Source organism: Brachycentrus maculatus, unplaced genomic scaffold (assembly GCF_059751285.1).
Source record: "Brachycentrus maculatus isolate JH-2025_06_01 unplaced genomic scaffold, ASM5975128v1 h1tg000326l, whole genome shotgun sequence".
Lineage (NCBI taxonomy): Eukaryota > Metazoa > Arthropoda > Insecta > Trichoptera > Brachycentridae > Brachycentrus > Brachycentrus maculatus.
This window is the reverse complement of record NW_028281075.1, coordinates 368,025-381,303: the sequence shown is the minus strand read 5'-3', so window position 1 is coordinate 381,303 and position 13,279 is coordinate 368,025. Positions and strand designations below refer to the sequence as shown.

Below are 13,279 nucleotides of genomic sequence, written 5' to 3'. Positions count from 1 at the left end.
TCAACACAGCCTAATTGCGGAAAAGCGCTGATTTTGCGCCGATATATAATATAACATGGTTAACAAAATCATTTTGTCCCCGAGTAATGAAAGCTAAAAATTATTTCAATTTATTTTCAAGTGTTATAGACATTGAAATTACATGTTTAGGAGAGTCAAAGTTTATTTATTGATTTGGCATTTAATTTCTAGAACTCCATAATGTAAATTTTAAATCAAACACTGATTGTTAGGGTCATTTGAACACTTTATTTTTAAAATAATAAGAAAAAATAGTGATTTTTTTCGCCTTGATAGAGCATTGTAACACAACTGTCCCTGTCAGTTTGATAATGCCCTAACAAGGCAAAACAATCGACACTAATTTAATTTTTTTGTTTTTAAAAATAAAATATACAACTTTTGATTTTAATATTTAAAACATTATTTGTACTTTTGCCAAAATCTGTTTCACCGCTTTTTACTCAACACGCATAGAGCTTGTTTCTACAGTCATGTGATCAACATTTGACTATTTCATTTTAAACTTTAATTTTATGAGCGCAGTCATACAAACTATAAGCATACAGTGTAGAAAAACAGTGAGACAAATATAAAGGTAAGTTAGGTAAACGCGCAAATAAATTTTGGTTTTACCATTTTAGATTTTAAAAAATAAAATAAAAAAATGACAACCTTTGATTCTACAATAAACTTTTTTATACCATAAAAAAAACATAATAAAATAAGGGACTTTGCAATAAATAATGGAGAGGACATGGAATGCACAAAAATTGAAATTTTTAAACATTTAAAAAATAATGTATTTTTGTAAATAATGATCAATTGAGTATACACAGATTTTCTTATAACACATACATGTACTAGAGGCCATATCATTATTAACATGCAAAAACTCAATTTTTTATTTTTATTCATTACCATTGTTTACTCCCGAGCCCTTTGAAAAATCCTATGAGGCGTATATTTGAAGCAATATATTTATATATATATATATATATATATATATATATATATATATATATATATATATATATATATATATATATATATATATATATATATATATATATATATTTGTAAAGATATAGGATACTTATTTTGGGAGCACTCAAGAACAAATGAAAGTCTAGATCGTGCATGAAGTAACATTACTAAAAATTATAATTAAGTAATATTAACACTTCTTCAGCAGTAGTTTTATTATCAAAAATAATATTTTTACAAAAATATAACCAATTTAAATCAGGCCAACCAAAACGAAATACAAAAAAATGAACACCAAGCATGCTGCATAAATTTACTGTATGTAGGATGGAAGCCAAAAAGGCGTAGGAAATATTATGCCAGTCAATAAGTTAAAAGATATGTGAAAAATGATAATAAATTTTTTATTAACCTCACACATTAATTAAATTATAAAAGGTTATTTTTTTCTTTGTTATCTCCATATTTCCTACATTTTATGCATCTCAAGTGCAACATCTACCACCAAAAAAATACATAATTTTACTAGTGCATAATTATTATGGTTATCGAGAAATAATTTCTCAAAAATGGCAGTTTCTTCACATTTGTATGTATTTGTGGTTCCGTTAACATTTCTCTCTTTTGACATGGCATTTTCTTGCGAAGGACAGCTGAATATACCAATTCTGCGACCCTCAAGTGGGAGAATAGTGGTTTTAAAATTAATCAAAATGTTTCTGTTTTTACATAACCATTCAAATTCAATATAAAATGACACAATGCTGCAAGTGTTATACCTAAATAACATCAATACTAATTTATTTCTAGAAATATCAAACAAGTAAGATGTACTTTGTAATGTTAATACAATATTATATTGTACAAAATGTTTCATAACAAATTCTTTGGCTGTACACAAATAAATCATTGTTCTTTTCCTGTATAGTTTCTTTGTTTCAGTTGACTGCGTAATATTATCATTTAGACAATGTACTTCTGTGCATGGATCCTGGGCCGAGACAAGAGAAGAATAGATTGAGTTTTGATTTATATGAATATCTGTAGAGTTAAAAAAAGTAAGCACGAAGTTATTTAAAGGTAGCTATTATAGCTACTCGTGCAAAATTATATGGCTGTTACAACTTGACCCTTTGCCCGCACCACATACGGGCAAAAAAATGGACCTTTGCGGATTTTCCCGTACCTGATTAACTGATTTTACCATATTGTTTATTGAGGTAGTTCAATGTATTATTGCAGGGTGGTTCTATGTGTATGAAAAAATCCATATGCCGCTATAACAGAATTTACTTTTATTACTACCCATAGAATTTATGATATATGTATACAGTCAACGCTGTTTTATTTGAAACAGTTTGAGTGCTATCGTATGGCAAAACAGTTGTCATCCAAAATAACTTTTGAAAAATTAAAAATTTTGTCAAGTGAATAATAATATACGCAGAATTATGAAAAAGGCGATACATAATTAGTAAAAATAAAAACATACAAACATATTAAAATCTGTAGTGTTTGGTTCCATCAGACATTATAAATCAAATCACACATAAATGAATTAAAAAAAATAAATTAATATTAAATGTGGTGCTATAGGAAAATGGTCAAAATTCATGGTTAAGAAAGTTAAAAATGAAGATGTTTTAAGACGCATGGGGAGAGAGAGAAGTTATAAACACCATAAAGAAAACAAAGCTAGATTACTATTATGAGGGGAGAGAAATACAAAATAAATTGTACATATTATACTACAAGGCAATGTGGAAGGTAAACGCACCATAGGAGGGCGATGTGTAATCCTAGCTATAAAACTCCACTCATCATTATTACACTGCAACGCTAAGTCTCTGTTTAGAGTAGCTGCCGGTAAAGTGATAATTGCCAACTCTGAGCGAACAACTTTGGCAAAATAATAGCAAGTGTATTATAAAATAAAATCCAAATCAGATATTTTTATTTTTTTTTGATAAAATGAAAGAGAAATATGTTTTTATTATTTACAAAAATATTTCAATTACATACTAGTTCTGGGAGTCTAAGCTGCTCATTATTATAAATAGGTATTAAATTGTGGTAGAATGGGTTCGAAGCGAGAAATTCTGACTCAAGAGTCTGCGACACTAACCACGGGACCACAACCCGACACGATCACATACGATGGTTAGTAATCTCCGTATTTAGTCTGCACACTACTATACAGAGTAGATTATCGAGATAAAATAATCAGTTTTGTTATCGTTAAGTGGATTGTATAAATGTGCCCCGATATTGATGAAGCGAATCTGATTAGTATGCATTATCGAAAAGTCACACCCCATGCATAAGTGAAATGTTAGGTTTTCAAATGATACAAAAATAGTTATCAAATTATTTATTGACAAAAAATATACAAAACAAAGAATAAAGGAATAAATAAATAAAAAATACTGTAATTTACTTTAACCTCGTGGAAGTTACAATTGTATGTCATAAAAAATCTGATAAATCTAATATATTAGAAATACAGAGTGACGAGTGACATTTTTAAAAATATGTATGAAAAATATAACGGACCCTGTTTGATATAGTTTATTTTAGTACAAAAAAATACAATATTGTTTATTTATGTCATTTATTTTCAAAACAAAATTTAGTGAGAAAAGAGTGTAATATGCTAATGATGAAATCAATTGATATTTGGAGGTTAAATTGATACAATAAAATGTTAAGAGTTAGTTACACAAAAAAAAACTGAAATTAAATCACAAAACTGAAATCAGCCAATTAAGTAACGTTCAAAATAATACACACATATAAATAATCATGCAGTTTAAATAGTAAGACAACATCACACTAAACATTTACAATCGTTCACTAGCAAAAGCAAAAACATTTCTGTCAACAGATTTCATGTTTCAAACAGGAGAGAATCGATTAAGTTGACAATTCAGAACTACCAACGTAAAAGAGGAAAATAAACTACAAAACTGAGTAGTTTATGTTTACATAAAGTTACAAAGTCATTCAATTAGAACATATGAAAGAGCGGACAAATCAATAATTTGTTCATTCATATAAATACAGCTAACGTCACATACACTCATTTTAGATTTGAAATAAAATTACTGAAATTGGACGGGAATGTTTTCGTGAGAGTCGAAAATAAAACCACTGTTGACAAGGGTTAAATGGATGCGTGTCCACCAAATCAACTAACTGAAAGACATTTGTACATTAGTATGTATATTCCATTCAGCTATGTTACCCAACACTGAGAAGTGTAATGTGTATTATAGAAGTCTATTCCAAAACATGTGATCAATAATATACAAGAGAAATTCACAAACATGGAGTTAGCGGGATCGATTTTACACTTTGGTTATCGGAAAACTTGTAATTTATGTCAATCTTTTAAAGACATAATGTGAACTAGTATTTAGAGCGGAAATATATTTCTTTTCAATTTAAAAAATACATTTTTTTTTGGAATATGAGCCACACTAAAAATACTTAAATTGCCATTTATATTTTAAATTTAATATTAAGAAGTAAAATAATGTTTTGTGTATATTCAGTCGAATTTTACTATTAAAATGTGGTTATTTGATCGAAAACATATGTTTGATACATAGGTTATAACTTAAATATTATCTGGTTGTCTACTGAATATATTAAAAATAAATTATACTACCTACTTCAAGGAAACAATATTTCACTAATTATCACCGATACATTTAAGAAGAGAAAATATATATCAAACTCATTTTCTAGAAATCATTTTAGTTCCAAATAAGTTTTATGTTAGTTCTTAAAAAAACGATGCCTAACATGAAACATAATACAGTTAAAATAAATATACATAATTTAATGTATAAATGGTTTTTTGCTTTCAAATATATCCGTATTGAAGTGAACAAAATACTACTGATTTTTACTAGTTAATTTATGTCAAAAATATGTTTCTAATGACTTATTCATAATTTTTATAGTTTCTGAGATACAAAACACTATTGGATTCACAGTAAAGAAATGATTCAAAACTAAACTGATGAAAACTCCATAAAACAGTACAATGACCAGAACAGTTCAACTCTATAATAACTTGTAACTAAGAAGAATTACTCAGTGCAATTCTATAAATAACAATGATATATCTTCAGACACTTGTCTTGTATTTGACCCAAAATAATTCATTTAGTACAAATATACAAATCTCGTAAGAAATTTTGTCACAGATATACAAAGAATGCATATTTTATATAACTGTGAATAGTATAATAATGTACATAATTGTATTTTATACTTTTCTGGGAAGACGGTGAGAAAATTCATATTTAAATGTACAAAGTGTTTTAAAAACAGAGAGATGTCTGCGCATTCTAAATTACCGCTTTCCATTTTTTTGGAAAATATAACTTTATTTTTTAAATAATTTCTTCAATATGAGCCCAATATTCAAATATACTGGTGGTACAAATATATTATACATACATATATATATATATATATATATATATATATATATATATATATATATATATATATATATATATATATATATAAACAAAAAATGGCTTTGGATAATTGTAAAAAGTTTTCTATTATTATATAAATTTAATTGAATACTAAAGAGATTTTAATATGAAGAATGTATAAAAATACAGGCAATCATTGATGCCTCTTGGTAAAATGACTCTAAATGAAATAATTATCGCAAGCCGAATGATATACAAACATATATTATTGGTAGTGAGGTGATAGATTAAACCAAGCAAAGGTTGGGGTGAAGAAGGAGAAGGCAGTGAAGGTTGGTTAGTCAGCTAAACAGGCAGTCAGCCAAGAAGGGACTGCTGGTGCCCCCCTCCCCGAGTCCTTACTCTGCTCAGCGAAGTCTCCTGGATGCCGTCCTGAGCCATGGCCCTTCGGTGCTTGGCGAGCTTCTCTTTATTCATGGGGGAACCTGCGGAATTCAACACGATGCCTTATCTCTACACTTGACTTTGCATACAACACCCATTTTGGCATGATCCATGTACATAATTATACTTCACTCAGCTAGCTCGTAAATAGCCAATATGTTCACAAAACAATCATCACCTTTTATGATATTAAATACTTTGTTTAATGCTATCAATAATTGTTAGTGAGTAAAAAGTTAAGCATTTCAAAATGTTCCGGTTTTTCAAATTAAAAAATCAAAAATTTATAAAGCCGAAAAGAAAAAAATGTCAATTGGATTTGCTTAATTCTCCATTTTAAAAATCACAAATAATTAAAACAGCAAAAATTTGTTTTAAATTAAAAAAAAATTACTGTTTATTTTGGCCTGACTAAACAACGGGTGAAATATTTTACCAATACTCAGCCATATTTTGTTTACAAAAATAAAACACATTATTAATATAAAATAGATAATGAAATTTCAAAAAAATTATACAAATGAAATATAATAAAGAGAGACAGATGATCTCACTGGTGCACATGACACATAAAATAATTATAATTTTTTATTGTGTAGTAAAATAAAGTATCAGATTAATATTTTAGGGTACCTTCTGCAATAGCAGATATAACATACTCGAATTAATACCATCTGATTAATCATTTTATCTTCTTTTTAGGGACAATAAATATCACATATATTTTCAAGTGTCTGTGAAAGTGTGAACTGTACACACATGTTAAAAGATGTTAAAAACCTCATGAAACATGGAACTTACTGATCGTTCACATGAAATGATTTGATATTGTTCAAAATATATTTTTCTTAAAATTAATTACCCATTACATACTAGGTCAAGACTTCATGTTGATATATAAGTTATTTTATTTTCCGGACCATAAATGAACTCCGAAATTTCTAGGTTTATAACAATTGAAAAATAAATTATAAAATAAACTATTACACTAACTAATATTGACCTTCCCGGGAGGATTCCTGATTCATTTTGCGGAGATTTGTGATTTATTTTCTGTGGGAATTTCGGTTAATCCCCAATTTATTTTTGAGAGATTTTAGCCCTATGAAAGTGCGTCTTATAGTCCAAAAAAATATGGTAATACTTAAATAATAAAAAAAGTAATAATATATATATTTATTTTTTAAAGAATTATTAATTTTTTTGGGAAAAATTAGTATAACCAACACCAAAAATATTACTATGCAAGGTGTTCATATTAAATAATTATTTTAAATGAGATAGAATAAACAATTTTGTTAAAAAATTTCTGTGATAATATTGTGTAGACATTTTTGTAATGAAATTTAAACAATCTAATGATTTTATTCAAGTAAAATAGTAGATTTTTGATCAAAGTAGAGAGATATACATATATACGTATATTATTTGAGTTTAATAAAAAATATTGAGTTAAACCCAGGGCTTACTAGCAACTATTTCCAAGAAACTTTTTGATTGCAAAAAATAGATTGCATTAAGTATTCCTTATTAAGTTAGCTCAACTAAAAAATCGCCAATAGACAGTTAAGAGAAACAGTGCATTCTATTTTTGCGATTCAAATGTTACTTGCCAGCGGGTTCACGGGCCACACAGTTGTATTTTTAAAACAAGTAGATATATATATATTAGCAAATTACTAACTTAAAAACATACAAGTTGTAAAAATGTATATGATAAAAGAATTGCATTATTGATTTCATATACGGAGATGCATATGTACCATAAATTATTACAATATAAAGAAGTTAATGATAATGAGAAAAATACACTATATGCGGATTCAGTAATATCACACCATTCCTCCATATGAATAGTCAGATAGATTATTATATATTCCAAATGATTATTCTAAATTTTGTACTTTTTGTCAGTTTGTGTCAAATGCCTAAGAAAAGTTGAAGTTTAAGCAATCTTTATCATCCAATATTTCCATATTTAGAGCTTATATTGTAGATTACCTGCCAGCACCCATTAGTCTATTCTATCCACTGGTATGTACTATGTAAATATGTAGTAGCTTTATATTATAATACAGTGTATTTTCATACGTCCAACCGATAATCGGTGAGCATTGCGTGATTATTCTATCTACTGATACATCAGTCTTGTATTATAATATGTACCTTGTATTTTTATGTATCTGATATACCTATGTATTCTTAAAGCGCATTTATCTGAGCGATATAATTTATCATTCAATTTTACAACAGAAAAGACAAAATAGAATAAAGAAATTTTAAAATTCAAACAACTTTTAATTTTTTCATTTCCTTCATTTACCATATTGTTGAGACCAAAACTGGAAAATGCAGTTTCAAAACTTTGGCATCATTATCATATGATTTTCACTTAGTTCAAATACAAATACATAAAAGGTAGATTTTCATATCGGTCAAATTAAAAAAAAGTAGCTGAAAATCTTCATTCAACCCCCACCATCATGCTTATTATAAAACTCGATACATAGATTTTTGGTAGGGTCCAGTTACATTGATATGATAAGTCAAAGATACAGTAAAACCCTTTCTTTAAAAAAATGTAACCATGTGAAGAAAGTTGCATTATTTTTAATCATGCAAATATTTATATTGATGGTCCCAAACAATGTTAGTTGCTATTGGCTATATCTAATTGGCAGAAAATGCTTTGGGATAGTCAGGAGAAAACAATACAAATATTATGTATATTGGATTTCTTATAAGAGGATTTCATTTTAGCAAAAACAATATGATATATGATAAGAGTTATTCAAATGTGCTACATCTCTCAAACAGATAATAATATAAAGCTCAAAATGTTATGGTCAAAACAAGATATCTTACCAATATAGCTGAGTAGAACTGGCAGGAATATAAGGCCGTGAGCGGCGCCAAAAACTACAATCCCCAAATACATTCGGAAGTAAAATACCTAAAAATAAATAGGTCAAAATAGAAACAGGGTCATTAAAAACAAGGCATAGATAAGCATGTACACTGGGCTGGGTTGCGGTGGTAAGGAGAGATAAAAAATGTTTGATTTCTATCCGGCACAGAAAGGAAAAAGTGCCAAATGGTTTTACCACACAAATAAAATTTTATTAACATTGGATATCAGCTTTTGTATCCGGATTGACTTAAAAATAATAATTTTTGTTTTTTTTTTGTCAGTATAACTAAAAAATTTTTTAAACAAATTGGATCTTTCAAAAAAGTAAGAGTAGCCTTTATTTATAACAATAAAAAAATTGCCAAAATGCCGTTTATAAAAATACTATTTACTTAAATAATTTAATGTTACAATAATGTCGTTTTACTGGGTTTACCCGTGCTGATAGCACATTTTACAATACTTGTTTGACAAATTATTTGTGAGATATTTGTCATTTATGAGTCATACAATCATGGATGACATGACCAATGTATCGATCTGTTTCATATCTAACCAGTTCTGTTATCCAATTTTAAAAATCTCTCTTATAAATATTTCTGTTATTTAAAGATTTCATGGATGGTGGTCGTAGGTTATAGAGCATTAATGCAAAACCCTCAAAGTTTCTTTGACAAAATCTGTTTTTTAAAAAAAAATAGGTTTCTGCATTTTCGATCTTGTGGTTCTATGAATGTTTTATATAATTTGTTATTGATGATATAAATTTCCTTTAAAAAGAAGTATTTTCTTGTAATTTGTGTGAGTAATTGTAATATAATAATTTATCTTTGCAAAAATCCTTCTTGCTTTCGAATTTCTCGGCTTTTAGATAATTTATCTTGGTTTTCATAAGGCCTCCTCTTAGAGATTTTCCGCATAATGCAGATAAAGCTTTCGTAACAATCTTTGCTGCCCTTTTTTGTAATATGGAAGGTGCAAAAATGACAGTTTTCCTTCTCCTTTTTTGTATAACAAATTGTTGGATATCTTTGTCAGATATCAATTTCAATATTAATGATTCATATAATTAAAATGTAACTTTGTTTTAAAATCACTATAAATTTATGGTGATTTTAAAACAAAGTTAGACTTTAATTATAAAATGGAAAATCACAAAGTTAGTGCTTCAAATATAAATTATATTAATGATTCAATTATATTTTAATGCCAGTCAATAAGATCATTAGGATGATGAATCATTTGGAGTGCATTTAATGTTATGAGCTTTTAAAATGCAACGGGCTGCCAGTTCACTGATGTGTGGTTCAGAGCAATACATTTGCAGGGTTTGAAAAGTAAGTATTTTTTTGAATTACCAAATTTATTTCGGATATCAGTTCTATTGATAAATAGATTTAAACAGGTGTTGTTCTTCGTCTTAACAGAAAGGGTGAATTAAAAAAAAATACTAGGTCGGAAGGTAAACTTTAACGATACTTTGCAAGAGTGAATAATTGTTCAGAAACGAATTTCATCAAAACGTTATATATATATTGCCCGGTGATTTGTTTTATAAATCCTTTTGAAATATTTATATAGAAATCGCCATGACTATTCGTATAAATATTTTTGGTATGTATCGATCATGAGTGGAACACTTGGGTAAATATATTGGTTAAAACTGAACAACGGACCTTTTTTCACACATTTCAATATAATTATTGATTGTATCTAAAATTGTCAAGGGTCCCTATGTACTCTGCCATCAATTTGTAGAAACAAGTGTCAATTTTTACATATTTCAGTATAACATATAAGTTTAATGGTTGGAATCCAAACAGAAACTTACACGAAAACCACAAAAATATTGAAGTATGAAATTAATTCGGAGCCAGAGAGAGTTGTATGAATTTATAATTTAAACATGTTATTTAAGGAACATTTGGCACCTTTTTATCGCTGTGTCCATTCAAAAAAAAAAAAAAAAACAGCCCAACCTAATTAACATTACATATGTGGATGGTACTTACTTGAAAGATTTGACTCTTTGCAAATCCGAGCACAATGATTCCACCAAACTTGGTTAATGTGATACCCGAGAATACGGAACTCCCCATTTTGGTGAGGGCATCGGTGGCGCGCAGCACTCGGGAACCTTCCACGCTGACTGAGAAGCTGTGGACTAAATGTGAACAAAACTCCACCGATATTCCGACAGCCATCACCAAATTCACCAGAGAAACCGCATTCAGCGTAATGTTCCACCAGTACATGAGTCCGCCGATGTTCACTACTATCATGGTGATAGTGATGACCACTACCAGGGAAGAGAACGTGTCGAAGCCCATCAGCAAGAAAGTGACGACGAAAATGGCTAATACGGAGATTCCCATCGACTTCAAGGTGTCCGGCCACATGGTCAAGTACTGCTCGTAGAATACGTAAAATACGGAGTAAGGGAAAACGCCAATAGTCTCATTCTTTCCTTGGAGCCTCAAGTTAGTGTTGATCATTTCTGTCAGGTTTGAAGAAATCTTTCTAGCAGCACGGAGAGCCTCGTAATAATCTTTACTGGTCTTCAGTACAGTGTGATAGCCACTAAAGTAGGATGCCCCGATCCGAGCCAGCTTAGGGTTCTTCGGGTCTGGGAAGTCGTAGTTAACCCCCTGTCCATATGCGGCGTGTCCAGCCTTCGCGCAAGTTTCTGTCGGATTGTCTTGTAAGAAGAACGGTGCGTACGTCTTGAATCCTGTTGCATTCGGCCTATGTACGTCATCCGTGAGTACTATATTACAAGTTGAACAAGAGCGTCCTGAAATAAGTTAACCGTGATATTATTATTGCGTTCATCTTTCCTTTCCCCATCTCCCAGTAATATGAGTATACTCACTGTCGTGGGGGCAAAAGCTTCCATTATTAGGGAAGAATCTGCAACACTGATTGATAGAAGCCCAATCCATGTAGTCATCAATCCAGGAATTAGAAGGTCTACCAATATACGTCTCGGAGCCTAATTTTGAAGCTGAACAGTAAAGAGTGAATATTAATTACTGTAAATTATCAATAAAGGTCTATAAAATACGCAAACATATCAAATATCTTATTTCACCAAGCGTAGATAGTAAAATTAGCTCTTACCTAAATACAGCTGGGTAGAAAGGCTGTCGGGGTTACAGTAAAGGCCACCACATAAAAGGTTTTGAACTTTAGTTTCACTATAGTCTAAGCCTCCCTGGACCACGAAATATACAGGAGGACCAATATTCAAGTAAGACTTGAGATCTTGAAAGTATTTAAGTACGTGACTATCATGGGGCATGGACAATTCCTGGTCAAGTCCTATTTCTATATGAGGAGCAACCTGCAATAATATATACAAATTATAATAAACAGGAAAAAAATATTTAAAGTGATATTTTGAAATTTTGGAATATTTTGTAAACACTATTACCGCCGAGATACTGAATATATATGACACATAATAAACAAAGAGTTAATAAAGGACCCAACAGTTTGAGTTACAGGTTTTGATCTGCCTCAAAAGATATGGGTACAGCAGAACAGAGTAAGAATGGAGCAGGGTTGTTGAAATTACTTGCTCTGGAGGTGGGGGAAAAAAAACAACCCTGATAGCAAGTGTGGAGCTGAGCAGACTATGCATAAGACACATAGTGCAGGACTGCCGACTAAGAGGGTTTGACTTTGGTGGTAACCATCGGGATATTCATGAGGCAACCCCGGAGGCGGTAGACTGGCTGACAGGACTGGAACCAAGACTCTAATTTCGTAAGACGCAATCTACATGGGTGAAGAAGAAGCCGGAGCCACACGAAAGTAAAGTAAGTTGAATATGTATGTACCTTGAAGTAAATGTTTATAGTAACTAGAAAATAGTTAAAATCGCCAAATTGACATCTATATATAACACTTTGATTATTTATGAAATAGTAGAGGTTCTTTGCATAGCTTGGCGGTTCAAGTGATAGATGAATAGAAGCGACTACTTACAGCTATACTGGAGCATAACCATCCAAAGAAAACAACCATTACTACAGCTCGAACTGTCTTATTCATTAAGAAAGGAGCATAAAAACTTTTGAAGAAAGAATACAAGATTCCTTCAGATGCTTCTTCCGGGTTGATATCTTTTTTATTTCCTCTCATACAGCAAGCAATGTCGTACCTATAAATAGACCAAAATTAAAATTCATAGTTGGTGGGATTTCACCGATAATAAGGTAACGTAGGGGTTATTCACGCACTTACCTATTAGAGTTCTGTCGGATCGTATCCAGGGCCAGTAGACTTACGAAGCTAGTAACTTGAAGGATAAAGTCAATGAGTAAAGCCATACCAGCGTACAAGGCAAAGGCTCTGACTGCTGGCATGTCACTCAAGCCTCCCAAGAAGAAACAACACGACTCTGACACCGATGTTAACAACATGGACGGCCCGACTTGGCCCAACCTAACAAAAGGAAATGGTAAATTACTAAAGCGCT

At 30.3% G+C, this 13,279-nt stretch overlaps 1 protein-coding gene across 4 annotated transcripts in view; it reads right to left on the bottom strand.

Moving 5' to 3' along the window:
• Window positions 1-13,279, bottom strand: part of LOC148304189 (NPC intracellular cholesterol transporter 1-like) — a 34,116-nt gene that overhangs the window by 581 nt on the left and 20,256 nt on the right. For 2 of the 4 annotated variants that reach the window (XM_088268742.1, XM_088268745.1), the window contains 6 exons: window positions 13,045-13,245; window positions 12,787-12,961; window positions 11,917-12,139; window positions 11,669-11,800; window positions 10,809-11,590; window positions 8,751-8,838 (listed from right to left, as the gene is read on the bottom strand). In XM_088268742.1, coding sequence (XP_088124868.1) covers window positions 8,751-8,838; window positions 10,809-11,590; window positions 11,669-11,800; window positions 11,917-12,139; window positions 12,787-12,961; window positions 13,045-13,245 — 1,601 coding nt within the window. Of the gene's footprint in view, window positions 1-5,659; window positions 5,927-8,750; window positions 8,839-10,808; window positions 11,591-11,668; window positions 11,801-11,916; window positions 12,140-12,786; window positions 12,962-13,044; window positions 13,246-13,279 lie in introns of those variants that run through there. The other 2 variants (XM_088268744.1, XM_088268743.1) reach the window with 2 other exon arrangements.